At 38.9% G+C, this 26,293-nt stretch overlaps 1 protein-coding gene across 1 annotated transcript; it reads left to right on the top strand.

The window, feature by feature from the left end:
• The first annotated feature begins 541 nt into the window (after window positions 1-541).
• LOC109065383 (protein NDNF) lies at window positions 542-17,819 on the top strand. Its single transcript, XM_019082368.2, has 4 exons — window positions 542-650; window positions 9,289-9,477; window positions 11,709-11,833; window positions 15,334-17,819. The coding sequence occupies exons 2-4, from the start codon at window positions 9,290-9,292 to the stop codon at window positions 16,740-16,742; spliced, it is 1,722 nt and encodes a 573-aa protein (XP_018937913.2). The 5' UTR covers window positions 542-650; window position 9,289; the 3' UTR covers window positions 16,743-17,819.
• Window positions 17,820-26,293: the final 8,474 nt, after the last annotated feature.

The following is a 26,293-nucleotide window of genomic DNA, read 5'->3' on the forward strand; positions in this document are numbered from 1 at the left end:
AGTTAATACTCAAATTTCTAACTGTAGTTTATATATTTGGATTTATATTGCCCGATTTGTATAGCCCTGTTGTATAAATATTTATTACTTTATATTCAAAATTCTATATATACAGTTGAATGAAAAGTTTTAATTTATAATAATAATATTTTTTTTTTTTTTTTAGAAAATGTACTTAATTTGAATTTATTAAACTTAAAAGTACAATGTAACTTATATCTCGAGGCTTTGGCAGAGTAAGGTTTTTGGCATGGTGCCACTGAAGCTTGTTGACTGTTGCCTCGTGCAGGACCGTGTGTTTGTGCGCTGTGTCAGAAGAGTGGGCTGGTCTTCCGAGAGAGACACTTCACAGCAGTCTGACTCTCACTTCACTCTCAGTCTCTATAGAGGACAACCGCAGGAGAACCACTCAGGTAACCCGCTAAGACCTAGATAAAAACTTCGGGTAGGGAGAACTCCGCTGAGCACAGAGCCAGAGCCCGGATTCCGAATGAAGGAATCTAGCAGGTGAACAAACTTCAGTGCACTTTCTCCAACAGACCTCCCTGCATTTCCATCTTGTGTTCTTAGACAAGTTTGCACTGCTGACAACAAACAACATCTCTATCAAGACACCTTCGCACTGGAGTGATTTAACCCTACAGAACAAGGTAAGGAACTTCACGTAAAATTGTAGATGATTTAGATATTTCTTGACTCGGTTTTAGTTTCCCGTTGCCAGCAAATGCACGCAGGAGGCGATGTTTAAAACATCTCAGGGTCATTTGCACTATTTTGAGACATTGCTCAGAGGTACCTGCCTATGCATTTCCGAAATGCTTTCAAGCCTCATGAAAGAGTTGAAACACTTCTGCAGTATCACGGGAAATGGAGCGGGACTCCCCGCGCTCTTTGAACCTTCTGCCAGAACAAGAGCGTCGGGCCTTTTGCGGTCTGCAAAACTCCTGGAAGTGAAAGATTTCAAACACCTTTCCATCAAGCCCGAGCTCGCAGGCTCCTTTTAATGTTCGTTCTGGATGTCTGGAGGAGGAGGGGGATGGGGAGTTTTTGATACCGGACGTTGTGTTGGAGACGCGGTTCCCATGCGCTCCAGACGCAATTCATCACAACTCGTCCTCGCCCTCTCAATTGTGCGTCTGTTATTCAGTCTTTCAAAGTGTTAAACGTCTCTCTCTGTCTCGCTGAGGGCAAATGCACATAGGGAGTTGTTTTCTTTAAAAAATCTGTTGGTAGGAAACTTCTCCGAACAGTAAAGCATAAAAGCACCTGCAAGATGCGATTTTTTTTTTTTTTTTTTTTTCTTTTTTTTTTTGGCCTTTTTTGGGGCCCGTGTCTCCACGACTGCTTTACGAAATTAACTGTCCTTTACAGTTTAGAGAGATGAATGATTTGACAGGAACAATTTACTGCACAAGTCTGCATTTTTCTTTGGTTTTATTTCTAAACATCAAGGTTTTAGGCTCATTTTACAGTTTTTGAATGAATAAGACAAAGTGTATAATTTAGATTGGACTGCTCAATTTAAGTTTCAAGTGGACAAGTTTTAAAACTTTATTCCCAAAAATCCAAATAACCATAATCTACATTGTTTCACGAATATGTAGTGAAATAAGAAATGTAACATATGATGAATATTAAGTGGAAAAGCATAACAAACAAATCTCACAAATTTTAATGTTAACTTAAATGGTCCTGCAGTGTATCAACTTAATTTTTTAAAAGTACAAATATTCTGTGTGTATTAATTTAAGCCCATAAAAACTGCATGATGAATAATCATTGTATGATAATAAAAGTAGCTTTTTAAAAATTAAAAAAGTATTGCATGTCACTTGCTTGAAATTTCAGATCAGCAAACCCATCTGTAGCATGCAGCGAGATCTCAGTCCCATTTGCATCCTTTTCTTTTTGAATTTTAAATAGTAAATGTGTGGATTTCTTTAATCTCTACAATGGGACTGTGAAGATTAGTCTCCTATCAGACACAAACAACTACGAAGTGGATTGCTGGCTACCTGATGTGGTGTTCCTGGTGAGAGTGATACTTTTCTCTGGGCTGGGAGACGTAATGAAAGGCAGACTCAGAATGAGGGAATTTGAATAACTGTATTTAGCGGCGAAGCCAAGCTGCACTGCCTCCCATCCTCTCTCGGAAAGAATGAAACAGGAACAAAAGTCTAAGAACGGGAAGGTCTGTGTTGCATAGCGTATCTAAACCCTTATTTGCATATGAAAACTCTGGCAGCGAAAGAATTCCGCCACTGTTGCAATAGCTATTTGTGTGTCCGACGGAGTGACAGTCCGATGCGGAGATACAGTCGTCCTCACGCTGGTCTTTGTGGGGTCTGACGTGACTGTGTGTCATGTCCTGTTGAGGAGAACCAGGGATTTAATCGCAGCTTTTCGAACTTTTTGTGACCCCCTGCGATTTCATTTCCATATCTGTTTGTTCGCAAAGCTTCAGAGCTCAAATTCAGTTTGAGATGGTTCATTCAGTGCATCCTGTCGGTGAAACACGCAAACACCGCCACTCACATAAGATCATTTTCATTCTCGGTAGGTAGATGATAAATAAACGGCAGTGGCTTCTTTATTTCCCAGCATGCCCGTTTGTGCGCTTCCTTAGATATGTACGTATGGGTGGGGTGAGGAGGACAAATTGTCCCTTGAGTCTGTGAATATCTGTGAGATCTCAAATTCTTCTCACAAAGACAGCAATGAAGTGAACATCAGTCAGGGGCCTTCACATTCAATGGTCTGTTTGTGTGGCACTTGGAGAAAGTGGCCCTTACACCCTCAGCACAGCTGCTGAAGAACATTCCTAAACATTGTACTAATTGGGAGTCCTGAGATAAAGACCTGTGTGAGGATACTTAGAGTGGGACATCTGGACACTCTCGAGTAGGTTTGACTTTATCAATAATCTTGAAATCACCTAGAAAACATTATACTTCACAGCTACTCTGTGTCTGTCTCAAATGTGCCTCAAAAACACAAATATCTTCAAAGATTTTACTCAACAAATACCGTTCTGGGTCCTTGCCAAAGTAAACAAGCAGCAGACAGCCAAGTATCCACAGTGGAGTGCTGGACTTCAGCTCTCAAAACCGGCTTCTAACAATTAGTCATTGTGCCATTTGGCTGTCCAAGAGCACCAGTGCAGCTCAGGATTGGCATAAACACAACCAAAGTACATGTCAAGCACCTCAGCTCTAAAGTGCTGGTCTTATTTATAAGAAATCATAGCATTTGAGGTAAGAGGGACACATAGTGGCTGTTTGCTTGCACACACATTCATTTTTCAATACAAACCAAATACCACATCATGAGGTTATCGAGACACAGCTGATACGGCTGTGTATGTCCAACGCTGTTCCTAGAGGGACCGTGTCCTGCAGGGTTTAATTCTAAACTGCCCCAACACACATGCCTGTGGTTGCATCTGAAATCACCCCTTTTAACTCCAGTCCTGGAGGGACAGTGTCCTGCAGACTTGATTTCTAACCCTAATTAAACACAACTGTCTCTAATTTGTAACACTATGATAAGCTCGTTTGGGGTGCTTGATTAAGGTTTAACTCATCTGGACACTGGCCCTAAAGTTGAAGAGCCCTGCCATGTACCCTTATTCACTATTCCCTACAATACTCATCTAATAAAGTTGTTCCCAACCATGTTCCTGGAGGCCCCTAACATTGCAGTTTGCATGTGTCCTTAATCAAATACACCTGATTCAACTCATCAGCTCATTAGTAGAGACTCCAAGATCTGAAATGAGTGTGTCAGACAAAGGAGATATGCAAAATGTGAATTGTTTGGGGGGCTCCAGGAATGTGGTTGGGAACCACTGCTCTGATACAGTCCACCGAATGAGTGAATTCGGACACAGAGTGCACCGGTAATGCTGAAGATGGCATCTTCTGGCAAGATGAGGTAATTCATTTGCATGATGCTCACAATGCATGGGTTTTCTTTTTAGCTACTAGCCTAGTCATTAAGTGTACATAAGATGTACATTCATTATTGAGGTGCATTATGGGATTGAATGACTGCAGTCAATAATGTACACTATGGTTCCAGACACCACTACTAATGGCTGTCCCCTCGAATAGTGCACTACATCAGTGGTCCCCAACCACATTCCTGGAGCACCTCAACACTGCTAATTAATCAAACACACCTGATTCAGGTCATCAGCTCATTAGTAGAGACTCCAAGTGGGGTGCAGGTTTGTGGACAACTGCACTACATATGGGTATAATATGTGTTTTTGGATACTACCTGGGTGATTCTAAGAATCCTAAAGACCTTGATTTGCAGGTAAAGGTGTGTTTAATTAGAATGGGAGCCAAACACTGCAGGATAGTGTACCTCCAGGAGCAGGACTGGACATGTCGCAAATGATGAAAACTAAACAAAAATAGACATGTTTTATTGAATGTGGTTTTGAATCTGGTTTATGAATATCATATTAAAGTGGGTTATACCAAAAAAAAAATAAAAAAAAATTAAAAAAATGATCGCATAGCTTGGCTTACTGGTGTAGCTAAACGGGGATTGTCAGAATAGATGGACTAACCACTGACTCTTGTCAGAGCTGCACTGAATAAAACTGCTCTACAAAATCCAACATTGTCCCCATTGTGTTCCACTGTTGAGGTTGGTTTCTTTCCCCCCGTCTTTAGCTTTCAGCTCTGGCTCCGTATGTATGCATGACAGGGCCGTGAGGAGCCCAGGGGACGAGTTGAGGTTTAAATGTCTGTTCAGAGGTTTCGGGAAGCGCTGACAGAAGCTGAGGGAAACTCACCCATTCTCCAGTTTCAGGGCGTCGTGCCTCTGTTGAAACAGAATCTGAAATGTTTCCCTTATCTTGGTGCAAATGAAGGCTTTTGCAGCTCTGGCGTGATATAGGAGAGTTCACATAAGTGACACTGAGATCCATAGGGAGGAGGGCCAGTATAGATGCAGTATGTGTGTGTGTATGTGTAAATGTGCAGTCATAAATGTTTAAAAAGCGAGTGAGACAGAAGTGACACCCGCACACAGGTTAGTGCGGTAATGATGGCTCTCCGCTGTTTGTGGCCCGGGCCGCAGCAGTTTGATTGACAGGTGGTAGCTGCTCTGGTGCGATGTGTGTTTTCACCCTGTCAGTAGTGCTGCTTTTCATGCACCATACATGTGCTACTCATCTGTGTGTGTGTGTGTGTGTGTGTGTGTGTGTGTGTGTGTGTGTGTTTCCTTGGCTGAGCCTGTTAGTCCCTGTCTCACCTTGGTGAATTGCAAGATAACACTTCCTGTGGCAATTAATCAGTCTATTATTTGACTGATTGGATCATTTAACGACAGGCTGATAGAATTATCTGTTTCTAATTGTTGATCAATCAGTCAGACTTTGCTGTTGCCTAAAACCTCTAGACTCCCAGTGGAGACGAATGGTTATTTTATCTGATTTGGATAAACATATTTTGAAGAGAATGACATTTCTGTCTCTAGAGAGATAATTAGAAGAATTGTAACCAAAGGAAATTTTGTTATCCAGAGTGGAATGCAGCCAGATGTTTCTGAAACACCTGACACAGAATTATCTCTAATGGCTCTTTAGATCGTAGAATGATAATCTAGGAGGTTAAAACGAGGTAATTTACTTAAAGTTACAGAGTAAGCTGTTTAAATAGCACCATTGCATTGTCGTTTTACTCGCACGTGATTAGGAGCATTTTAAGGACGATAATTCATACAGCTTGTTGCATTCAAAGGGTTTAAGCTGTTTAACATTATGAACTTGACTCTAAGACCTTCCCGCAAAACACTCTCTCCCGAAACCGCTTCAAGGTCCAATTCATCACACATCTCAGATTTGTACATGGTGCATAAGTGATCCAGGACCCGAATGAACCCGTTTCCGTCACAGGAAAAAAAGTTTGGTAAAAACGAATGAATGCATAAAAAATAAAAAGGAGCAAAACAAAGTTGACACAATTGCGGCTGACTCTGCCTTCAAATTATCCTTCCCCAAATTACGATCAGACATTCTCCCAAGCTCTAATTAAACATTAGCTTTTATTTGTTCCAGATGGGGCTTTGTTTTGAAGTTTTATTTCAGAAAGAGACTTGCTTTCTGCTCTGGGAAACACAACTGCATCCAAACCTGACGAAGTTGAAGAGGAAATCCATGTTCCTGTGCTTCATTGCTTTCTCCTCTTGGTTGTAAATTGGAATTTGTGGCAAATGTTCTGCAACCACATCCAAAGAGATACAGTATTATAATTCTTACCCAAGGATCATACATACAAGTTTGCATACAAAGTTTTCCCAGTCACAGTCTACACTTTTGTTTTCCCAATTCACTTCAGAGCTCTCCAGTGAACACCAACTTAATTTCTGCAAGCCTAGGCTGACTTTCTACAAGTAAATATTATGTTAAATCACTAATCTGGACTGGAAGATATCCTTGTTTGTTACATGACTGTGAATTAAGATGGGCTGTTTTCATACCAGTTGCGAATCATACCAAATTTCACATACTCCTAAGTTATCCCAGAACACTTTTTCAAGCAAACTCAATCCTGAGCTTGGAAAATCAGTTCCACCACAACCAAACAGACTTGGGTCTGCACCAAAAGTGTTCGAAACATGTCCTCAAAGTATCCAGCGTAAGTATATCTACATCCCCATATACCTATTTAACAATACAAGATGAGACCTTAAGTGAGAGCATCGCTTTTCTGTGTGAGAAAACCCTATTAGACCATCAGAGCACAAGAGGAAGAAGTGCTCTATTGTTGTGGGAGACAGAGGAGAGGAAATGTAATGCATGATAAAAGCAGTGCTTTGTGTGCAAATGCAGTTAAGTACATTTTGTGATTGGCCGAAGTGAAAAGCCCAAGTGTAAAGGAGGGGGAAGTGATAATGTGCAACTTTTAAAAGAAAGGCAAGAGGAAGGCACGTAAAAGAAAGAGAAACAATGGATGAAAGCGGAAGAGGAGAAAGAGAGAGTGCCATCTGAGCTTGGCAAATAAAGACTGAGTGAAAGAGGTCAAGAAAAGTGGGAATAAAGGCAGCAGGAGACGAGGGATTCCTGGATAGGTCAATAAGAGGACAAGCACTCACTTGCTGTTAATGACAGTGGAGTATCGCTCTAATCTGCCATCATTAGCCTGATTATATCAGGGGCTTTGGGCTTTGCCTTCAGCTCCAATCAATGGCACCAAATCAATAGAAAGAGGATATCATGTGATCCCTGCAAAGCCAAATCCAGCCTAGAGTGTAGCCCAACACAGCCAGACTCAGACCAGCACAGATGAACCAAGTTCAGCTTTTTCTAAGCGGTCTCATCACAGTCTGATTCAGAACAGCATACATAAACCTAGTCCAGCTCAATCTAACACATTTGTGCAGTCTTACCCACTCCAGAACAATGAAAGCCAGTTAGGCACAGCCTAACGTCGTTAAGCTCTACATATGACCAGACTGAGTCTGAGCTTCTTGTTTTTTTAAATTACAATAAAGATATGTATGTTACAAAATATCTCTATTTCAAATAAACAATGTTCTTTAAAACTTTCAGTAAAAAAAAAAAAAAAAATCCAGAAAAACATGAAGCAAGTTTTTTTTTTTTTTTTTTTTTTTTTCAAATCAGCATATCGGAATGATTTCTGAAGGATCATGTGACACTGAAGACTGGAGTAATGATGCTGAAAATTCAGCTTCGATCACAAGAATAAATTGCATCTTTAAATATACTCAAACAGAAAGCAGATATTTTAAATTGTAATAATATTTCACATTTTTACTATTTTTACTGTATTTTGGATCAAATAAAAGAGCTTTGGTGAGTGAAGAAAAAACTTCTTCCAAACATATTACAAAGTCTTATCGACCTTATTTTTAACAGTAATTAGTATATTGTTTAATATCTGCTCTAAAGACTCATTTTCAAAATGTTAAGCAAAGGCAAGGCAAGTTATTTATATAGCACATTTCGTACACAATGGTAATTCAAAGTGCTTTACATAAAAGAAAGTAAAATAATCACGAAGAAAAGTAATAACAAAAATAAAACAAGCAATTATTAATACCAAAGTAATAATAACCAAAGTAATAATAATAATAAAAATAAAATATACTGTTTGTCATTCACTTCAAAGTGAAATAAAAAGTGCACAGGACAGATGCAGCAGATCAGTGAAAAAGAAAATCTGTGAATAGTTACAAGCAGGTGTTTAACACCAACCATACATGGATATTTTTGTACTGTGAGCTCGGACACTCTACACGGGCATTCAAACGGTGATTAGTGAGGGAGTGTGTGTGTGTGTGTGTGTGTGTCTTCAGTGAGCAGATGTGTGCATCTGTGAGTGCCTGGATGTTCTCATGAGTTGCTGAATGTTGTTTGCGTGCAGTATCAACCGCCGCATACTTGTCTTTTACCCCAGCTGTGCCGCCCTTTGAGTTAAAAAAGCAGCAGAACTTCAAAGGTGGTCAATGAGGACATTCATCTGAATTCCTAATCCCAAATCTCCTGTAGTTTGGTTTGTTTGTTGAGGCGTGATGGTGCAATCCAGTCATTTAGCTAAATGTTGAGATGAATTTGCTGTTCTTTTAGATTAGAATAAGGACATCATGGAATGATTTAACTGTTCTCCATTAGAGCTTTTAAAAAGTCATTAGCTTCTACTGATGGTTTAACTGTCCTTGACTTGATGTATTGATTCTCCAGCTTTAACAGAGACTGCATGAAATCAAAATTTGAGCTTAATTACTTCAACTAAGGTCATCTACATGATTAGTGCACACCAAAATTCACTTTCAGCAGATAAGTGCATTTTGTTTTCTCCTTTGGCACAAATATTGATTACTAATCCTGCACTAAACAGATTTTTGTCCAATCAAAAGCTTTCTTCTATGCCCCTCCCCCAACAAATCTAAAGACTATAAAGAGAACTATAACTAATACAGTGTTAATAATCATTCATGAGAATAGTCAAGTCCAAACCAGAACTATAACAGTGGAACAAGATCATTAGAAATACATCCAGAATTATTTTTTTCCCAGCCGATAAACGATAAAAATATTGGCAGTCAATAAGAATCCACCCAATAACCACAGTGTGCGTGCTTTTTTAGAAACAGGACATTACTATTCTTTGATGTGGACACTAATATAGTTGGTGTGAAAGAAAAATGGAAAGAAGACTGGGCTCATGAAAGCATTTCATCAGGTTTTTAAGAATGCATTTCCATTCTCCTGTTCAGTCACTGTCAATGTCTCTCTCTCTCTCTCTTTAGGATGACGTGGATGTGTGGATGTTATGGCCTGGTGTTGCTGGTCTTGGGGGTGATGGGACAGAAATTGCCCACGCGTGATGAAGGCCTCTTTCAGATGCAGATCAGGGATAAAGCTCTGTTTCATGACTCTTCTGTCTTGCCAGATGGAGCCGAGATCAGCGGATACCTGTTCAGAGATTCACCGAAAAGGTGGGATCATACAACACAAAAACATACACACTTTCCTTTACATATTAGTATTTATATAAAGGTAACTAAAATAGTATATATTAACACAAACCTGAATGAATGAATAAATAAATAAAAAGTTTATATTCAGAAAGTTAAATGTTTAATTTTTTATTTTATAGAAATTGCTTGCTTCAACTATATTTACGATCTTCTGTGTGTTAAATTGCAGAATACGTTTTCATGTTTTTCAATTTAATTTAAGTTTGAACATCTTGGGATGGGAGGGTTATAATCACGTGCATTTATGGAAGTGTCTTTGCTTGAGGGTAGAAGAAATATGGGATCTATTATAGCTATAATGCATCAGATGAGTGCGAGACATGCATTATGAATGAGATGCTGGAAACGACTGTGTGTGTTTGATGAAGCATTGTTTTGAGTAGCAGGTGCACTCATATGGAAGAATATCATCCGTGTTCACCAAACTGTCCGTCAAACTGCACCACATGCGAGGTCTTAGCAAAAGGCTACAGGGTTATTTTAGCTGAGGATCCTGCATGAATTAATCATATACATACCACAGATGGTCTTAGGCTGAGCTATTCGCAATTTAAAACACTTTATAGTAACAACGAATCTCCCTGTTTCCCGTTTGATGTGCACGCCAGTGATTCTGTCAATGTCGTGTCCTGCTGATGAACTGCAGTGTTCTCAATATAGCTGATTACACTGAAGTCTAGCATACATCTGTCATAATTATTTTACAGAATGTGGAGTTGAAAGGTGTTTCTGCTCACAGAATGTCTGATTAAAAGCTCAGACTGTTTGGAATAACACAGTATCAAGCTACTTATACTAATTTAGAAGTATATATACAGCAAATATTTCATGAAATATCTAAACACATTTGTCAAAATGTGCAGTATACAACAGAGCACCCTGTGCTGTATCCCACAATGCAATGTGCTTAATTTGACCTTCATTTTCCAGTGTGATGAATGATCTGGAAGTAATTTCAACCGTGATTTGTAACTTTTTTAAACATCAAGAGCTAAGATATTTTACATTTTAAGATTGTTTTATATGTAATATATTCTTTATATATTACATTACAATTGACCGACCCAATCTAATGAGAAAACTTTACTGTTTTACAGGATGATTTTGTAGAAATTTGTATGTTATTTGTATTGGTTTTCTTTTTTTTCTTTTTTTTTAGAAAGAGTGTGACGATTCACCACTAAACCTAATCTTTAGCACTCTTTAAATATAAAGCCACCAATTGGTCAGAGCATAAAATAGTTACAACCTGCCATAAAATGAGTTGAAATGCAGTGTTAAAAAAAATATTTTTCAAAGTTGTAAATAAAACACAATTTATTAGAGTACATTTAAAAAATAATTCTATTTCAGTCTTTCCAAATAAAAATTCACATTGCATTCCTCTGTATAGATACAATGCATCCGAAATGTGGTGATGTAACTAATTTTAAATTAATTGTATATAAACACATGATTCTTTCTGTTTCACACACTTTTTTTAAATAAATAGGCAGTATTCAGTCTATACTTGCACTAAGTAGTAAGCTAATATTTCAGTATAGTATTAGAAAGAGGTTACAGCTAAAATACACCAGCTGTGTTTGGTGTGCCTTGTATAAGACATCTCCCATGTGCAACGCATTGTCAGAAGTAGTCTAATTCAATGGCAACACAGTGCTAAAAACGCTAACAAAGCTAGCGGAAATGTGTTGAGACAGCAAGGCTAATGTAGCAGCGCTGTGTTTGGGGAATATGGTCCTAATTCGGTAGCGGTCTCAGAAAGGCCAGCTAGTTCTAATTTCACTTTATTGTGTCTTGGGACGTGCTTTAATATATCTCAAGTACTTTTAAAGATGAAACATGACTGCAATCAGGCGGGCTAAATTGGCAACACCATTATGCATAACGTCTTATACTTAGGGACCTGCACTTTTTTTCAGGCCCGCATGTGGAAAGTATTGTTATACACCTTGTTATTTAACTTTCTATATAATTTTATGCTAACAAAGTGCATGTGTTTATCTAAAAACACCTAAAAATATAATTGCCTGCAGATGGCTAGTTTTCACACAGTCATCAAATGCGATTCAGTCCTAGCAATGAGCACATCTGCTATACAGCATACAATGAGTTAGGTTTAATTTCCTGCGTAATTTCTATGTTGTTGTCATTTTTGCAGCACATGTTAACTTTCCTCGCTCTTGCAGGTACTATTTTGTGGTGGAGGAAGACAACACTCCTCTGTTGGTGACGGTGACACCTTGCGATGCTCCTCTTGAGTGGAGATTGATGTTGCAGGAGCTCCCAGAGGACCGCAGTGGGGAAGGATCAGGTATCCGAATTAAATCTCCTGATCAATGTTGCAACTCTGCAGTAATTTAAGACTTGTTTTCCATGTAAACGTTCTAAACTATTATTAGAAAACCTGATCTTAGATCTGTGGAACAAGAGAACATCTCCCATAGCCATTCAATACAGCTTAATGATTAAAGTAGACACTGGTATCTCCTTCCATTTATCTCCAAAGGAATAAACTTGATTAGGAAGGAAGTCTTTCCTAAATTAAGAATCATTTGGATCCTAGAGGATTAAGAATTCCTTTTTATGTTTTGACTAAAATGTAAAATGAATTGAAAGGATTAAAGAAATGATAGCATGATAATTCTTGGGAATATTTCGGTTCTGTTCCAAAACCTAGTCAGCAGCTTTAGGCAGCATTTTAAGCTCAGAATGTTAAGGCTGTCCTAAAATGTAGTTACCTGTTAAAGCACTGAGACAAAATATGAGGCTAGTTATACAAGAAAAATATCTATCAGGCCTAAATTATGCTTTTTACAATATATTTTATAGATAGATTTTAATCTATGACAACAAGTAAAATTGTGTTATTCTCCCATGGCCTGCCAGCCCTGTTGAAAAATCCAGCATATGCTGGTTAGATATGTTTTGAAGCATGGCTGCTGGTTTGAGTTAGTTTAAGGTGGTCATGTGTTGGTCCTAAGCTAGTCCTGAGCAGGAGCTAGTTGCTTAGGATGGGCTTAGGACTGGCTCATGACCAGCTAAGCACCAGCTCAAACCAGCGGCCATGCTTCAAAACATACAGTACCTATAAAGTTTATGCTGGTTTTTCAACAGGGGGAGCAGCACTGTTTAAATTATAAGGTTCCGTTTCAGTTAGGATGTTGCCTATGTAAGGAATAGACAACAAATTGATTTAACCAAAAGTCAAAATGAATGTCCTACAGATGCCCCGCTTAGAAAGTTTCATGCAAAAATAACTATGAAAAAGGTAAATATGTGTTTTCTGTGAAGTACTGTGGAGTGTGTCCAGTGTGGGTCAGTATTTTCCACTGTGGTCAATCATTAGCCTGGTTCAAGTCCGTCAGTGTGTATTTGTGAAGTGTGAATTTGGGCCCAGTGTAAGCACACTTGGTGTGCTGATGGACTGCATCTGCAGACGTAAAAGCCTGAAAGCAAGAATGAAAAAGAGTAAAATTCAGTGAATCTTGTATAGAGATATATAAGGGGGAATCTCACAAAACCTGTCAAGAACATGACCCCAAAATGGAAAAAAAAATGTAGTGACATGTAACCTAGATATGCTTTCAATCACACAGCCATAGAATTCCTCCCACTGTTCCCATCAACTGTAAGCAAAAAAAGGTTGTGACCGGCATTCCTCTTCAAAGCAAAATTCTCGCTTGTACTCTTGTTCTCTTTTTTAGCAGTACTCCCTCCTCTTTTGCCCTCCCTCCTGGTATTTTTCTCATTTCTTCCCTTTTCCATCACCCTCTCTCTGCATCTCTCTTTTTCCATCTGGACAGTATCCTAAAAAAGAAATCAATAAAGTTTCACAAAACACCCTTGTATTTCACTCCACACACATGGAGCAGCACAGCGGGTTTCAGTTCCACATGTTTGTGAAACCCAGTGTATAGGACCAAAACGGGGGAGAAGCTGCTCTGTCAGAAGCATACTGTATGTGCAGAACATGTCCATGTGTGAGCTTACATGAAGACATGAGTGTGCGAGATGTCAAGCTTCTCTGATCATCTCTGACTTTTTGTGACATAATGACTCCCAGGCTCTTCCCAGGGTTTCCTCCTTCCTCTTAGTCTGTGGCCCAATATGGCTGTCCTGGCTGAAGAAATGCAGAGACCTCCATCATTCACTGCTGTAAAGTTTGGTTTTTACGCAAAGGATTTAGATTTTTTTACACACTGTGTAATGATTGTCCTGCTACAGCGTGACTTGGCTGTGACTGGGAGATCCTGAAAGACAAATCAGTCACAGTTGATGATATCCACCTCATTTCCTTGCTCACATACGCATTCAGTCATTCACAGTTGCAATAACTCAAAAACACTTACTCTGGTGGGACTGGACCTCAGGAAAGAACATTTAAATTGAGATCTCTTCAATATTTTATTTGTTTCAAGACAGCAGTGGGATCAAACAGAAAGCAAATTAAAACTTAAAGTGAATGAATGAAAACTGGAGTTTTGTGGCTTTTAGTCGGTGTCTGTCTTTTTGAGACCACCGATATACCATTTTATAGGATCTTTAGGTCTCCTGCTTTTCAGATTTATTTTTTTTCCCCTGAGAAAGACCCCAGTACCTTAGATTTTCAGAAAAGAGTTTGACGATGTCTTAAACTTTGTTATCCAACTGTTTTTACAGCCCTATGCATTTATATTTATGCAAACTCTTGATGCTTTTATACAAAGCAACTTCATACAACCCCTGTTTCTATCAGTTCTTGCATTCAATGGGAATCGAACCCATGACCTTGGTCTTGCCAATGCCTTGCTCTAGCTGTTTAAGCTACATAAATACTTAGTTTATCAACAATTGTCTCGTTTTATTTCCATTAAATAATTTCAGGAGACACATCCGAGACGAAGTTGACATTTTTAAACATTAGTGAGAACTCCATTTTGAGCTACTTCTGTGCAGTACTTCATGTACTTTTTTTCTGGTTAACTGCAGGACTACGTTATAAATGAAAACCAAACAAGGACATGGAAGTGCTTTTAATTTTTGTTATCTTTTCTTGAGGGACAACATTCACAGTAAATAAATACTCATACACAAGTCTTTTCCCATGTTTACGGAATATATCCACTGGGAGCCGGTCTTTGAGTGCAACGCGTGTTCATTTAGTTCTCTGGTTGACAAACATAATATTATGCTTTCTCGCCCAGCTAAACGGAGAGGGTTTCGGAAAGGAACTCATGGAACAGTGAAGCCACAAGGCGTCTCTGTGTAGCTTAGAGTTCCCTAGGAAGGAAAAGGGAAAGTCACCCTCTGATGTGCGAGGTTGTTTGGATACAAAACACAGCCGCCAGCAGACGAGTGGCTAACGTCCACCAGAGCAGGTAGCTCCATGTTACCTCACAAGGATTAACACATTAAACGATGCTCTTTCCGTTAAGATGGAAATTGCTGCTTCTTTTTTCCAGTGGTGTTAATCGGTGTGTGGGGAGGAAGCGGTAAGTAAACAACTAGATGAGCGGATTTGGAGTGGTGAGGGAAATGCATCATTATGTGGCAGTTAATGTTAAATATCTCAGTCATTGATGTTCAGAAAAAGCCTAAGTGTGTACATCCATCTGTTTGACAGTGTATGTGGCTTGTGTTTGTGTGTGGTTTAAACAAGTCATCTTTCAAAATGTGCATCTTCAAACAGTTTTACCCCCACAGAACGGGACTTATTTTTGATGTCTGTGGTTTGTTCTGTGGGGACACTCATTTTCTCATCATCTTTTGATTCTCTGTGCTTGTTTCCCGTGGTCTAATTTTGTGAATCTCTCTGTGTCTTTTGTGTCCCAGGTGAGCCAGAACCTCTAGAGCAGCAGAAACAGCAGATCACGGCCAATGAGGGGACTGAACTCTTTACCTACAAAGGAAATGATGTTGAGTCGTTCATCTCCACTAGCTCCCCTTCGGGCTTGTACCAGCTGGAAATCATCTCGACCGAAAAGGACAGCAACTTCAAGATTTACTCTACCACAACTCCCGAGTCTGATCAGCCATACCCAGAGCTGCCTTACGACCCCAGGGTTGATGTTACAGCATTGGGTCATACAACTGTCACGCTGGCCTGGAAGCCCACTCCTACTGGCTCCATCATGGGCCAGCCGATCCAGTACTGTGTGGTTATTAACAAGGAGCACAACTTCAAGAGCTTATGCGCAGCGGAGGCCAAGATGAGCTTGGATGATGCCTTCATGATTGCTCCAAAACCCGGTCGGGATTTCAGCCCCTTTGACTTTGTTCATTTTGGTTTTGTCCCATCTGAGAATGATTTCAAGGATCGTTCCCTCACCACCAACAGAGCTCTGAGCAACAAGATGAGTCGCACATATATCCCCAAGCCCAAAGTGGCAGACATACAGAACATCTGCATTGGCAACAAGAATATTTTTACCGTGACGGACCTAAAGCCAGACACGCAATATTACTTTGATGTGTTCGCCGTCAACACAGGCACTAACATGAGTACTGCGTACGTGGGCACTTTTGCCCGTACTAAGGAAGAAGCCAAGCAGAAGACTGTGGAGCTCAAAGATGGGAAAGTAACCGATGTCTTTATTAAGAGGAAAGGCAGCAAATTCCTTCGCTTTGCCCCAGTCTCCTCTCACCAGCGTGTCACGCTCTTTGTCCATGCCTGTCTGGATGCAGTGCAAGTTCAGGTGCGGCGTGATGGGAAGCTTGTTCTCTCTCAGAATGTGGAGGGTGTCCGTCAGTTCCAGCTCAGAGGAAAGCCCAAAGCCAAGTACCTGATCCGTCTGCGGGGATCCCGCAAGGGTGCCTCCACCTTGAAAGTACTTGCCAGCACACGGGCCGGAGGCAAGCAACCTTTCCCTGCCCTACCTGAGGATACCCGCATCAAGGCTTTTGATAAGTTGCGTACCTGTTCCTCTGTTACCGTGGCTTGGCTTGGCACACAGGAGCGCAACAAATACTGTGTTTACAGACGTGAAGTTTCCGAAAGCTACGGCGAAGAGCATCGGCGCCGAGAGCAGAACCAGTGCTCTGGACCAGAGAGCCGTCGCAAGTCTGAGAAAGTGCTTTGCAAGTACTTTCACAGCGCCAACCTGCAGAAGGCAGTCACTACCGAGACCATAACTGGCCTCGAGGAGGGAAAGAGCTATCTCCTGGATGTTTATGTGGTGGGACACAGCGGCCACTCAGTCAAGTACCAGAGCAAACTGGTGAAAACAAGGAAGTACTGTTAAAAAACAGAGACTCCAAAGCACAGACTCTGCACAGAAGTAAATATATTATATATATAATGAGAAAAAAGAAGTTTATTTAACTCGAAGTGATATTCTACTAAGGAGAGTTTTGCAGACTGACTACTTGCGCACATTGCTAATGCTAACGCTGCATGTGTCGCAGTTACCGAACTGCCTGTAGAGTGAGATATCAACCTCTGTATTTATGTTTACATTACCGAGTTGAGTCGAGTCTGGCGCTCTCAGGCGACCTTAGGCACCTGAAGGTTTGTTCTCAGGGGGTGCCATCGCTGTTGCTACGCAAAGAGTCCCTGTACTGCATCCTCAGTGCCATGGAAATGGAAGTTTGGAGGAGTTGCAGTTCTCTTTTAGCCACTGCATGCACCATTTGTCTGCCTTATGTCTACGTTCAATTTGTTTGTTCGTTTTGGTTTGTACGCCATCCATCGCAGAGGTAGCTCCATGACTCCTTCTCTGTCTTGCCCTGTATTAAAAACATGGTTTAGAAGACTTTTTAAATTATTTCGGACTTCTTAATGTTTTATTTTTTTAACTGCTTTATTTTTTTTTTGTTATTGACAACAGTTATTAGTGATAAAAATGTGTTTTAAATCTATATGAAAGTCAGCGTTGTTGAAGAGTTTCCCCAATGTCAATTTATGTGTGTATAATCTCAGTTTGTGAATTTGGTGTGTATAAATGTGTCTCATCTCTGTGTCACATGTACAGATTTTCTCTGCCAATATTCATGTACATAAAACACTAAATATAGACATCTGTAATCCCAGTGGTTCTGTGTTTCTCTGCCAGGATGATATATACATACTGGAAAATATCCACATAAATGAATGACTGAAAATGTATGTTCTGCTATGATGCAAAGTATCTTTCATATGACTCATAGTAATGCATGTCAAGAATACCCAAATGACCTATTGCGTTTGCCAAAATTTGCAGTATACAACAGAGCACACTGCACGGAATACTTGAACCCACAATGCAATGCACAATGTAAGCCACAATGTCTTTCCTTATTATTGGCCAAGATTAAAGTCATTTTTACTTGATAAACAAAAAAATGCAAAATGACTTTTGTATTACTAAAATGAAAAATCAATGCTACTTGCTGTATTAAGCATGCACAAAATGAAGTTTTGTGCAACAGTGTAGCATACTACTTCCATTACTTATTGTTGCACAACACATTCTGATTCAATCTAGTAATTCCATTCTACACATAGCCATAATTTCTAGGTCTGTAAAGCGAACTTTAAAACTACTGTGTCAAATATCACATTTGTATATAGCATGTTTACACATTAAGTACATATAATCTTTACTCACTGATCATTCTATTTTTCACAGTCACATATAGGGTGGAATTTGTGCACAATGCTCAAACCAAACTGTAGTGTCTTTCCTGAAGAGTTCCCTTCGCAGCCTGTCAATCACTACAGACATAGCAGAACCTCGTCTGTCTTAAATTAGCCTCATTGCTGCCCTGCAATAATGAGGAAGAGTACTGGGAATGGTGCGGGAATGGATTAGGAAATGCTTGAGGCAATGGTTTTGGGAATGCCATGGATGGCCCTTTACAGAGAAGCTAATGAGAACGGTCAGCAGGGACTGTGTGTGCAAAGCTCACAGAAAGAGGGGTCAGTAAGAGAGTGAATGTGTTTTTAATAAAACCAAAATTCTCTGGATCCCAAGACAATCAAAAGAAGAGGCAGCCAATGCATTTTTTTTAAGTAACATTAATATTTGATATACATTTTTATAATGTTGTGAAAAAAGTTCTTAGAACAACATTCTTGGAACGTTCTTATGATGTTATTTGTACTTAGTAAATATTCTCGCAAAGTTTAGAGAAAACATTCTTAGAACATTATATTTTGAGTAAAAAATGAAAAGAGAGTGTTGTGAGAAATGTTTTAGTAACATTTAACATTCTAATCACAACAAGAAAACCATTTTAACATTAGAAAATTAAAAAACCTAAATAAATTTGTTACTTGGGTATGTGCTATGCTGCTTTAGTATTTGGCCAAAAGAAGTGGTTTTAAAAGGCAGCAAAAATTGTACTGCCTATGTTCTTGAACAGTAATTGGATTGGTTGCACACCCATGATACTTTAAAATGCTATCAAGTTGGGAAGCTCATTAGACTTTAGAACAGAGCTTATGTTTGTCTTTCAAACTTTTGTATCTTTCCCTCCCACTCATATATACACAGTATTTACACACACACACACACACACACACACACACACTCCATTTACCTTGTTGTATCCTCTATTCTAGAATTCTTATGAGCCACCGTTGCCGCATTTGGCCGCCAACACTCACTCAGCGTAACATGATAACAGCACTATCAAAACAGGTCTTCTCTCTGTAAAAGCAGTTCTCATTGGTGTTGTAAAAGAGGAAAATACTCAAATACACAGAATAAACGGTTTCATGCTGGCGGGCGGCTCTCCAGGGACTATAAAAGGAGAGAGATGTGGTTGTTAGGGGGAAGAGTGAGAGCTATACAGCCAGAGAAAACAGTGAATGAAATAAATATAGAGGGATGGAAGCCACCTCTCCGAGTGATGGGTTTCAGATTTTAGCACTGAACTTTGTTCTGCTCTTATCTGATTTTCGGCGTGTGTGTGTCTGTATGAATGAATGCAAGTATGCGCATGGCTTGCATCCCAGGTCCTTAGAACTCAGTGACACTTTTGAAGAAAGTTTGTGAAGAAGGATTCTGAAGTAACTTTCACACACACATATTCGCTTGACATCCATATACAAACTCTGTTTATGACACTTGTGTGTGATGGTGCTCGTAAGACAGAAATACTAATACCATCAAAAGGTCTCAGAAACCACAGTCCTGGCAGTTCCTCTGAGGTACAGACCATCTGTACCTCACGTGGATTAAAAACCTCCATCAAAAACTCCCTCTAAAGTGGTTTATCATCATGACAAAAATGAGAGAACGAGAGAACTGGAGGTAGGGTGGTTCTTGATGACTTTAAGCTGACTAGATTTCTGGGTATCATAAATAATCTGTCAAGTTAAGTCAATGTTACATAGCTGTAACTCTTAAAAATAGAGTTTCCAATTAGATCCAGATCCAGAAAGTCTGATGCCACAGGAGTTTATGGCTGTACTGCCACATTTAGTGTCAGATCGGTAGTCAATCACCATTGATTCCTATGTGTCATGTGACTAAATTTGACATGGTAAGTAGCACATGGAAACATAAACCTCAAGAAAAGTCAAGGTTATATACACAGTCTTAAAAAGGTAAAGAATGTATAAAAGATTCATTTTTGATAAATACAGAAGTGGGGGGTGAGAGTGAGAATTTCAACATTGTTGTTGATGCTGCTTGATTTTGTTTCTGTTTGTCTTCTTTATCTTAATATAAAGTAGGATGTTATTTGAAGTAGTATTTTAAAATGGTATGTATTATGGCTGATTGTGATTTGGTATTGGTAATTACTTAGGGTAGGATTTAATAAGCTAAGGGTTTCCACCTACCCTTTTTTATTTCGAACAGGTTGAATATATGTAAAAGAAAGGGGAAAAGAAAAAGAAGAAAAATTGTATTTGTTGATTTGTTTTTGTTTTGTTTTTTATTGGTACTCATTTGTATATTTATTATGAGTTTTTTCCTTTTGTATTTTTAATAGTTCGAAATAGGAATGGATAAAATGAATAAAATCAAGCTTCTTTATTAGCATTAGTGATTCTATGAAGAACCTTTAACATCTATAAGGGCTTTCGCACTGGAGGAATCTTTTCCTAGAACTACTGGCAGAAGTTCCCGCTTTTGGGTGAGTTTGCACTGCAGAAACTATGAATGTATTTAGTTCTAGGAACTCCATTTGGGGGAACTAATTAGCTAACTAGCTCACTAATTATCTCATACTTCAGAGTAGGGTCTAAAAACAGTTCTATAGGAACTACCAGTGACGTAAGTGTTCGCTGATACGAAACATCGGTTACCCGGCATTTTTAAGCTGTATAAAAATATTTACTCCATGAACATGGAAAACAGTGATAACGGCATTTACCTGTTGCCCGCAGCATTGCGTTCTTTTCTCAGCCTTGCCCTTGATGATATGTGACACTGCAAGTTGTCATAGGAGATTAAGTCAGATTTTAATGCTGCTTCAATCATGTAAATTGTGCGTTTACATTCCATCTCTGTTATAAAAACAGCTCGGATCACAATGTCTTCCCTTCACTGGTTGTTGACATTTGTAAATTCCATGAATAAAGATGCTGCTGTCGGCCGCTTCAGAATTCCCGATGCCAATGCAATCAGGAAAACAGCGCGAGGGGGAAATTAGTTCTCTAGGAACCATCATGCTGGCTAGTTCTATATGGTGCAAAAGCCCCTTTTGGAACCTTTACATTGCACAAAATGTTCTTTAAAAAAAGAGTTCTTCTAAAAAAAAGGTTCTTAATAAAATGTTCTTTAAACTAACAACAACAACAAAATGTTATTTTAAGAGCTGAAGGTACTGAAGAAACCCATTGATTGTAGGCCTACATGCTACTTTAAAAGTAAAGAGTTTTGCACTTTACACTTACATTTGAAGAATCTATAATGAAACATCAAGAAGCTCAAGAACTGTATTGCCCTAATGCACTGAAGAACCCTTTATTTTTAAGAGTTTATACTAGCTATTATTGTCTCCGTCTGAATAAAGGGAGTAAAAATGAATAAATGGAGACAGGGTTTTGTTACGCCCTCATAAAGGGTGGTCTGGTGTCTGTGTTGTCCTTCATCAGATGTCTGTTGTTAGTGGCAGTCATTTTCTCACGCTTTATCTTCACTGTAATCTCTCTGTCTCTCAGGACTATTTCTCTACCCACCCTTTCATACTCTCTCTATCAACGCTTTCCATCCTGGTGGCCCTCAAGTAGCAGCAGGGGCTTGACAAAGTCAAACACAGTGTATATAGTAACGTCAGCAGCGCAGGACAGGCCAGAAACAGCATTCATTGGGGCGCTGGTTTGGAGTGAGGTTTGGATGATGGAGACACCTCAAGTTTGAAGAGATCTCTCAGTATCAAGTTTTCAGAAGTGTCTCTGAAATATGGTAAAACGCTGGGGAAAATCCTGCGTGAAGGCGATTGTGTGAACTGCCAAAATTAAGTTTGTCTGCAGAAAAAATATTTGCTTAAAGAAATAGAGACCCTGAGGAGTGAGAAAGAAAGAGAGCTTTTTTTGGCGGTATTCAACAATCTGTACTTCTGTTAGGATCTGGTACCAGCCTCGGTCTGACTGTTTGTGGAGTCAGAAAGAGATGCAGAAATACTTCAATTCGGATGATTCTGCCAACAGTATCATCAAGTTAAAGTTAGGATGAATTGCTATTGATACATTATGACGACTAAAATACTTCCTAAAACACAAGCTCATTGGAAATACAGTACATGCTTGTGATGTAATTTCTGCAAAATAATTTAATGTTTTTTTGCAACACTTTCAAAGTGACACTTAAAGTGCATTCAGTTCTGTCCGAAACAGATGAATATGAATCTAGCAATGCTTTATTACTTTGGTTGTTGTACTTGTTTAAACTTACACTTAACCCTATGCTAAACCTAACCAATAATGTCAACAAAATCAAACAAGATAAAAAATGTATCTGCTGACGCAACCATGCCATTTTATCCTGCTTTTACAAGACTTCCTGTTCTTTTATCCTGACTCGTATCCAAGTGCAAGTGCAGTGCTGTATCAGGTGGGGTTCTAAGCAAGTTTACTATGTAAAAAATGAAGCTGCCTGTATGATTCAAACAACAAAATGTATTAGTTTTCAAATCATGCACTATGGTAAAATTCATGAAGTCAGTATTGTGCAAGGAACTGTGTGAAAATAAGTATTTATTAATTGATCATCTGCCCCTGTAATCATAATTTGTGGGAAAAGGAATAAAAGTTTGCTGCCACTAGTGTTCACTTCCACTAGAAACAGTAGTTCATTGTATAGATGTGCTTTTGGAGCTCTGCAAATGTCAATGCTAGTCCTGGATCGGGATATGTTAAATTTCATGCAAGAGATATAAAAGCTTGTATGCAATAGTACATGTCTTCTAAAGTCATATTATAGCTTTTTGTAGGGAAAGTCTGAAATTCATTTTTTGAAAGTCATTTTTTTACAGAAATACTCGCCTCTCATCATAGCTGTCAAATCTGCACTTTTGCATATTCAGATTTGGCGCATCACAATCAGATTTAGCTATAGTCATGTTGGCGCATTGTCGAAATTGAATTGTTGAAATATTGGGATGCGCTATTCTGATTGTTTACATTCTCAGCTCAGATTCAGAAATAATTTGTTTCTGTGGCATTAATATAGAAACAAAAATTCACTTTCACTAATTTGGTTGTTTTAACGAGGTCACAATGATCAAGTGAAAGAGATCAGAGAATTCCCAAAATTATGAAAATTGCCAATTTTCTAATTTTGACTATTTACTAGACAGAAACTTTCATTAAAATGTCAATAAAGCGGAAATTTAAAAAAAAATCAAAACAAACAAACAAAAAGTAATTAATTAATTATGGTATATTCAATAAATTATGATTTAAACACATCATCTTTAGTTACTTTGGGAAAACAAACAAAAATATGAATCTCTCTATGTTAATCTTTATTTAAATATTAATTATCTTTTTTTTTTTTTTGGACCAATCAGTACTCCTACAATACTCCAATAATCCTTCCCCTGATACCACCTGCCACTGACTAACAATAGCTAGTAGCAAATCATGGCTTTGTCAACTGATGTCAGCTGGCTAGTTTCACACACACACACACACACACACACACACACACACACACACACACACACACACACACACAGCAACAACAACAACAAAAAAAGTTATTTATGATATTCTGCCTCCACTTCCTGTTTCAATAAAAAATACATCAACACAAGAAAGAAAATGTATGCATTTAGTTCAGTTGTTTAGTTCAGATGCATGTGTGTTTGTTGTGTGTTTGTGTGTGTGGTCAGCATTAGTCTGTGATCAGCGACTCTAGCTGAGAGAGTAAAAGTTGATGCTCAAGTGTGTGTGTGGGTGTGTGTAGGGTCAAGTCAAGGGTCATCGAGTCCTAATCGACGCAGCTCTCCATCCACAGACTCCTTCACTGCAGGTGTAACGACAACAGGGGTCAGCGGGGGCCTGGGGGTCACCGGAGGTCAGGGGATGGAAGAAGACGGGCCACACAGAGATCACTCTCACAACTTCTGTCACTCCTAATACTCTTCATCTCTTCAATGCATTCAGAATCCTCTCAAAGACTCAATGAAAATGGTCTGACAAGTATTTTTTTCCCCTTTGTTGAAATTTCCTATTAAAATAGGAAGTTGAGGTGGGACATATTGATGAGCTTGATGGGCCTTTATATTAGACTTTCCATTCACTACCATTCATATGCATGCAAATGTGGGGGAAACATTTTTTTTTTTTTTTTTTTTTTTTTTTGGTTGGGTTCTTCAAACAAGATTATTCATATAGTTGTTGTTCTCTTTACAATGGAAACTTTCAAACAGCAATAACTTAAGACCAAAACACTGCTCAGTTTTAGCAATCCTATAAGATCACTGCATGTCACACTGTGCAACATGGAGCAAATAAATATGGCTACGATGTGTGTGTAGACCAGGGGTGCCCAACCCTGCTCCTGGCTATCGACCACCCTGGGCACCCCTGGTGTAGACTGTATGATGATGACACCTATTTACCCGACTAAGCCTGGTTTCCATTCTGTCACCGATGGAGTTTTGGTTCCTTGCCGCTGTCACCTCTGGCTTGCTTCGTTGGGGACACTTCTTTTCCAGCGATATCGTCGACTTGAGTGTTTAGGCTTTTAATGGAATAAACTATTTACTACGTTGACTTTTCCCCATGTTTTGCGGTCTGGAGGAGTTGGTGCTAGTCAGAGCCACTCTTCAGATTTTGGGCAGTCAGAGTTGACAGATTTCATAGAAAATCATGTTGTGTATGATAGGCACAAACATATTAGCTTCAGGCTATAGGCTGTTAGAATCTGAAGGTCTATAACATGCACAGGATGGTACCTCCCAAAACTGATTGGGTTTCTGAGGCAGCATAATAGTTTAATAATCTACAACTAAACAGAGCAACTAAGCAAATATTTCGTTTCTACAGTATTAATTTTCCAACTGAAATTACATTAAAAATGGAAAGTAAAAACATGCATTTACATGAAAACTGACCACCAACAGCAACTTTCAGATGGCATCTTTAGTTTTTAGCTCAATTATGGAATCGAATGAGGGAGTTCCCTCAGATAACTGAGGGAAATCATTAATCCTTCAGTAGACAGGATGTGACATGATTCATTAGATTCAGGACGTGCCTTGTTATCTTATACATCTATGTGCTGCCTGCAGAGGCTGCATTTTTTTCAGATGGCGGAGATTCAAATGTTAATGTTTAGAACATTTGTTTGTTGGTAACACTTTAGTATAGGGACCAATTCTCACTGTTGCTAATTAGAATGCCTATTATTTACATATTGTCTGTTTATTGGCACATATTCTGCATGACCATATTTTACATCCCTAACTCTACCCCAATATCTAAACTTAACTACCGCACTAACTATCAATAAGCAGCAACATAGGGGTTTATTGAGGCAAAAGTCATAGTTAATGGTTTGTTAATAGCGAAAATTAGACCTTAAAATAAAGTGTGACCTTATTGTTTTCATTTGTCATGTGACTCCTTGCAATGAGACACATGTTTCTGTATGAGCTTGTTGTGCTCAGAACACCTGAATGAGTGAAGGTCTTCAGGCATTTAGTTTTACTTTGTAACCATTTACAAAGTCAGCAAGTGTTTTATTGTCTAGTGTTTCAAAACATTTGTTCAAATTTTAATAGTTGTGCAGTATATGCCAACCTTTACTTTCTTCCATCAACCACAAAGAGATGTTTTGAGAATGTTTAAGCAGGCTCAACCAAAACACAATTGTTCCTCATAACAGATGCAGAAGGTTGAAATACTTTAACGTACTGTACTAATGTACTGAGGTTGATCTGGATATAACTGTCCTGTATACCTGCACAATTCACAATTGTACAAACCGTATAAAATGTACTAAGAGATTGCACGATATCCACAGACACTGGTTTTAGTCTAATGGCCCTTGGCCTTAAAAGCCTGGTGCATCTGTAGGCTAGGCCCATTTTTCTCAGTCGTTCTTAGCAGAAACCTGTTTTTTAATACATCCAGGTTAGTAGAAGGGCCATTATACCGCATCTAAACACGTGTGGCGCACAAACAATGCTGTGATTGTTAACAGCAAATTATATTCCCATCCATCCTCCATTCACTGCAGATTGTACAGCCAGGTTGTTTATAAAACATTAAATCAAATAGCTTTAAAATTCAATTAATTTTAAAGAAAACACAATGTGCACATAAAACAGAGACCACACAGACAGACTAGAGGCTAACGTTCATGCTGAGGTGCATTAGTTCTGTTTGGAAGTCAGATGTAAATAAAAC

This window comes from Cyprinus carpio, chromosome B23, assembly GCF_018340385.1.
Source record: "Cyprinus carpio isolate SPL01 chromosome B23, ASM1834038v1, whole genome shotgun sequence".
NCBI classification, from domain to species: domain Eukaryota; kingdom Metazoa; phylum Chordata; class Actinopteri; order Cypriniformes; family Cyprinidae; genus Cyprinus; species Cyprinus carpio.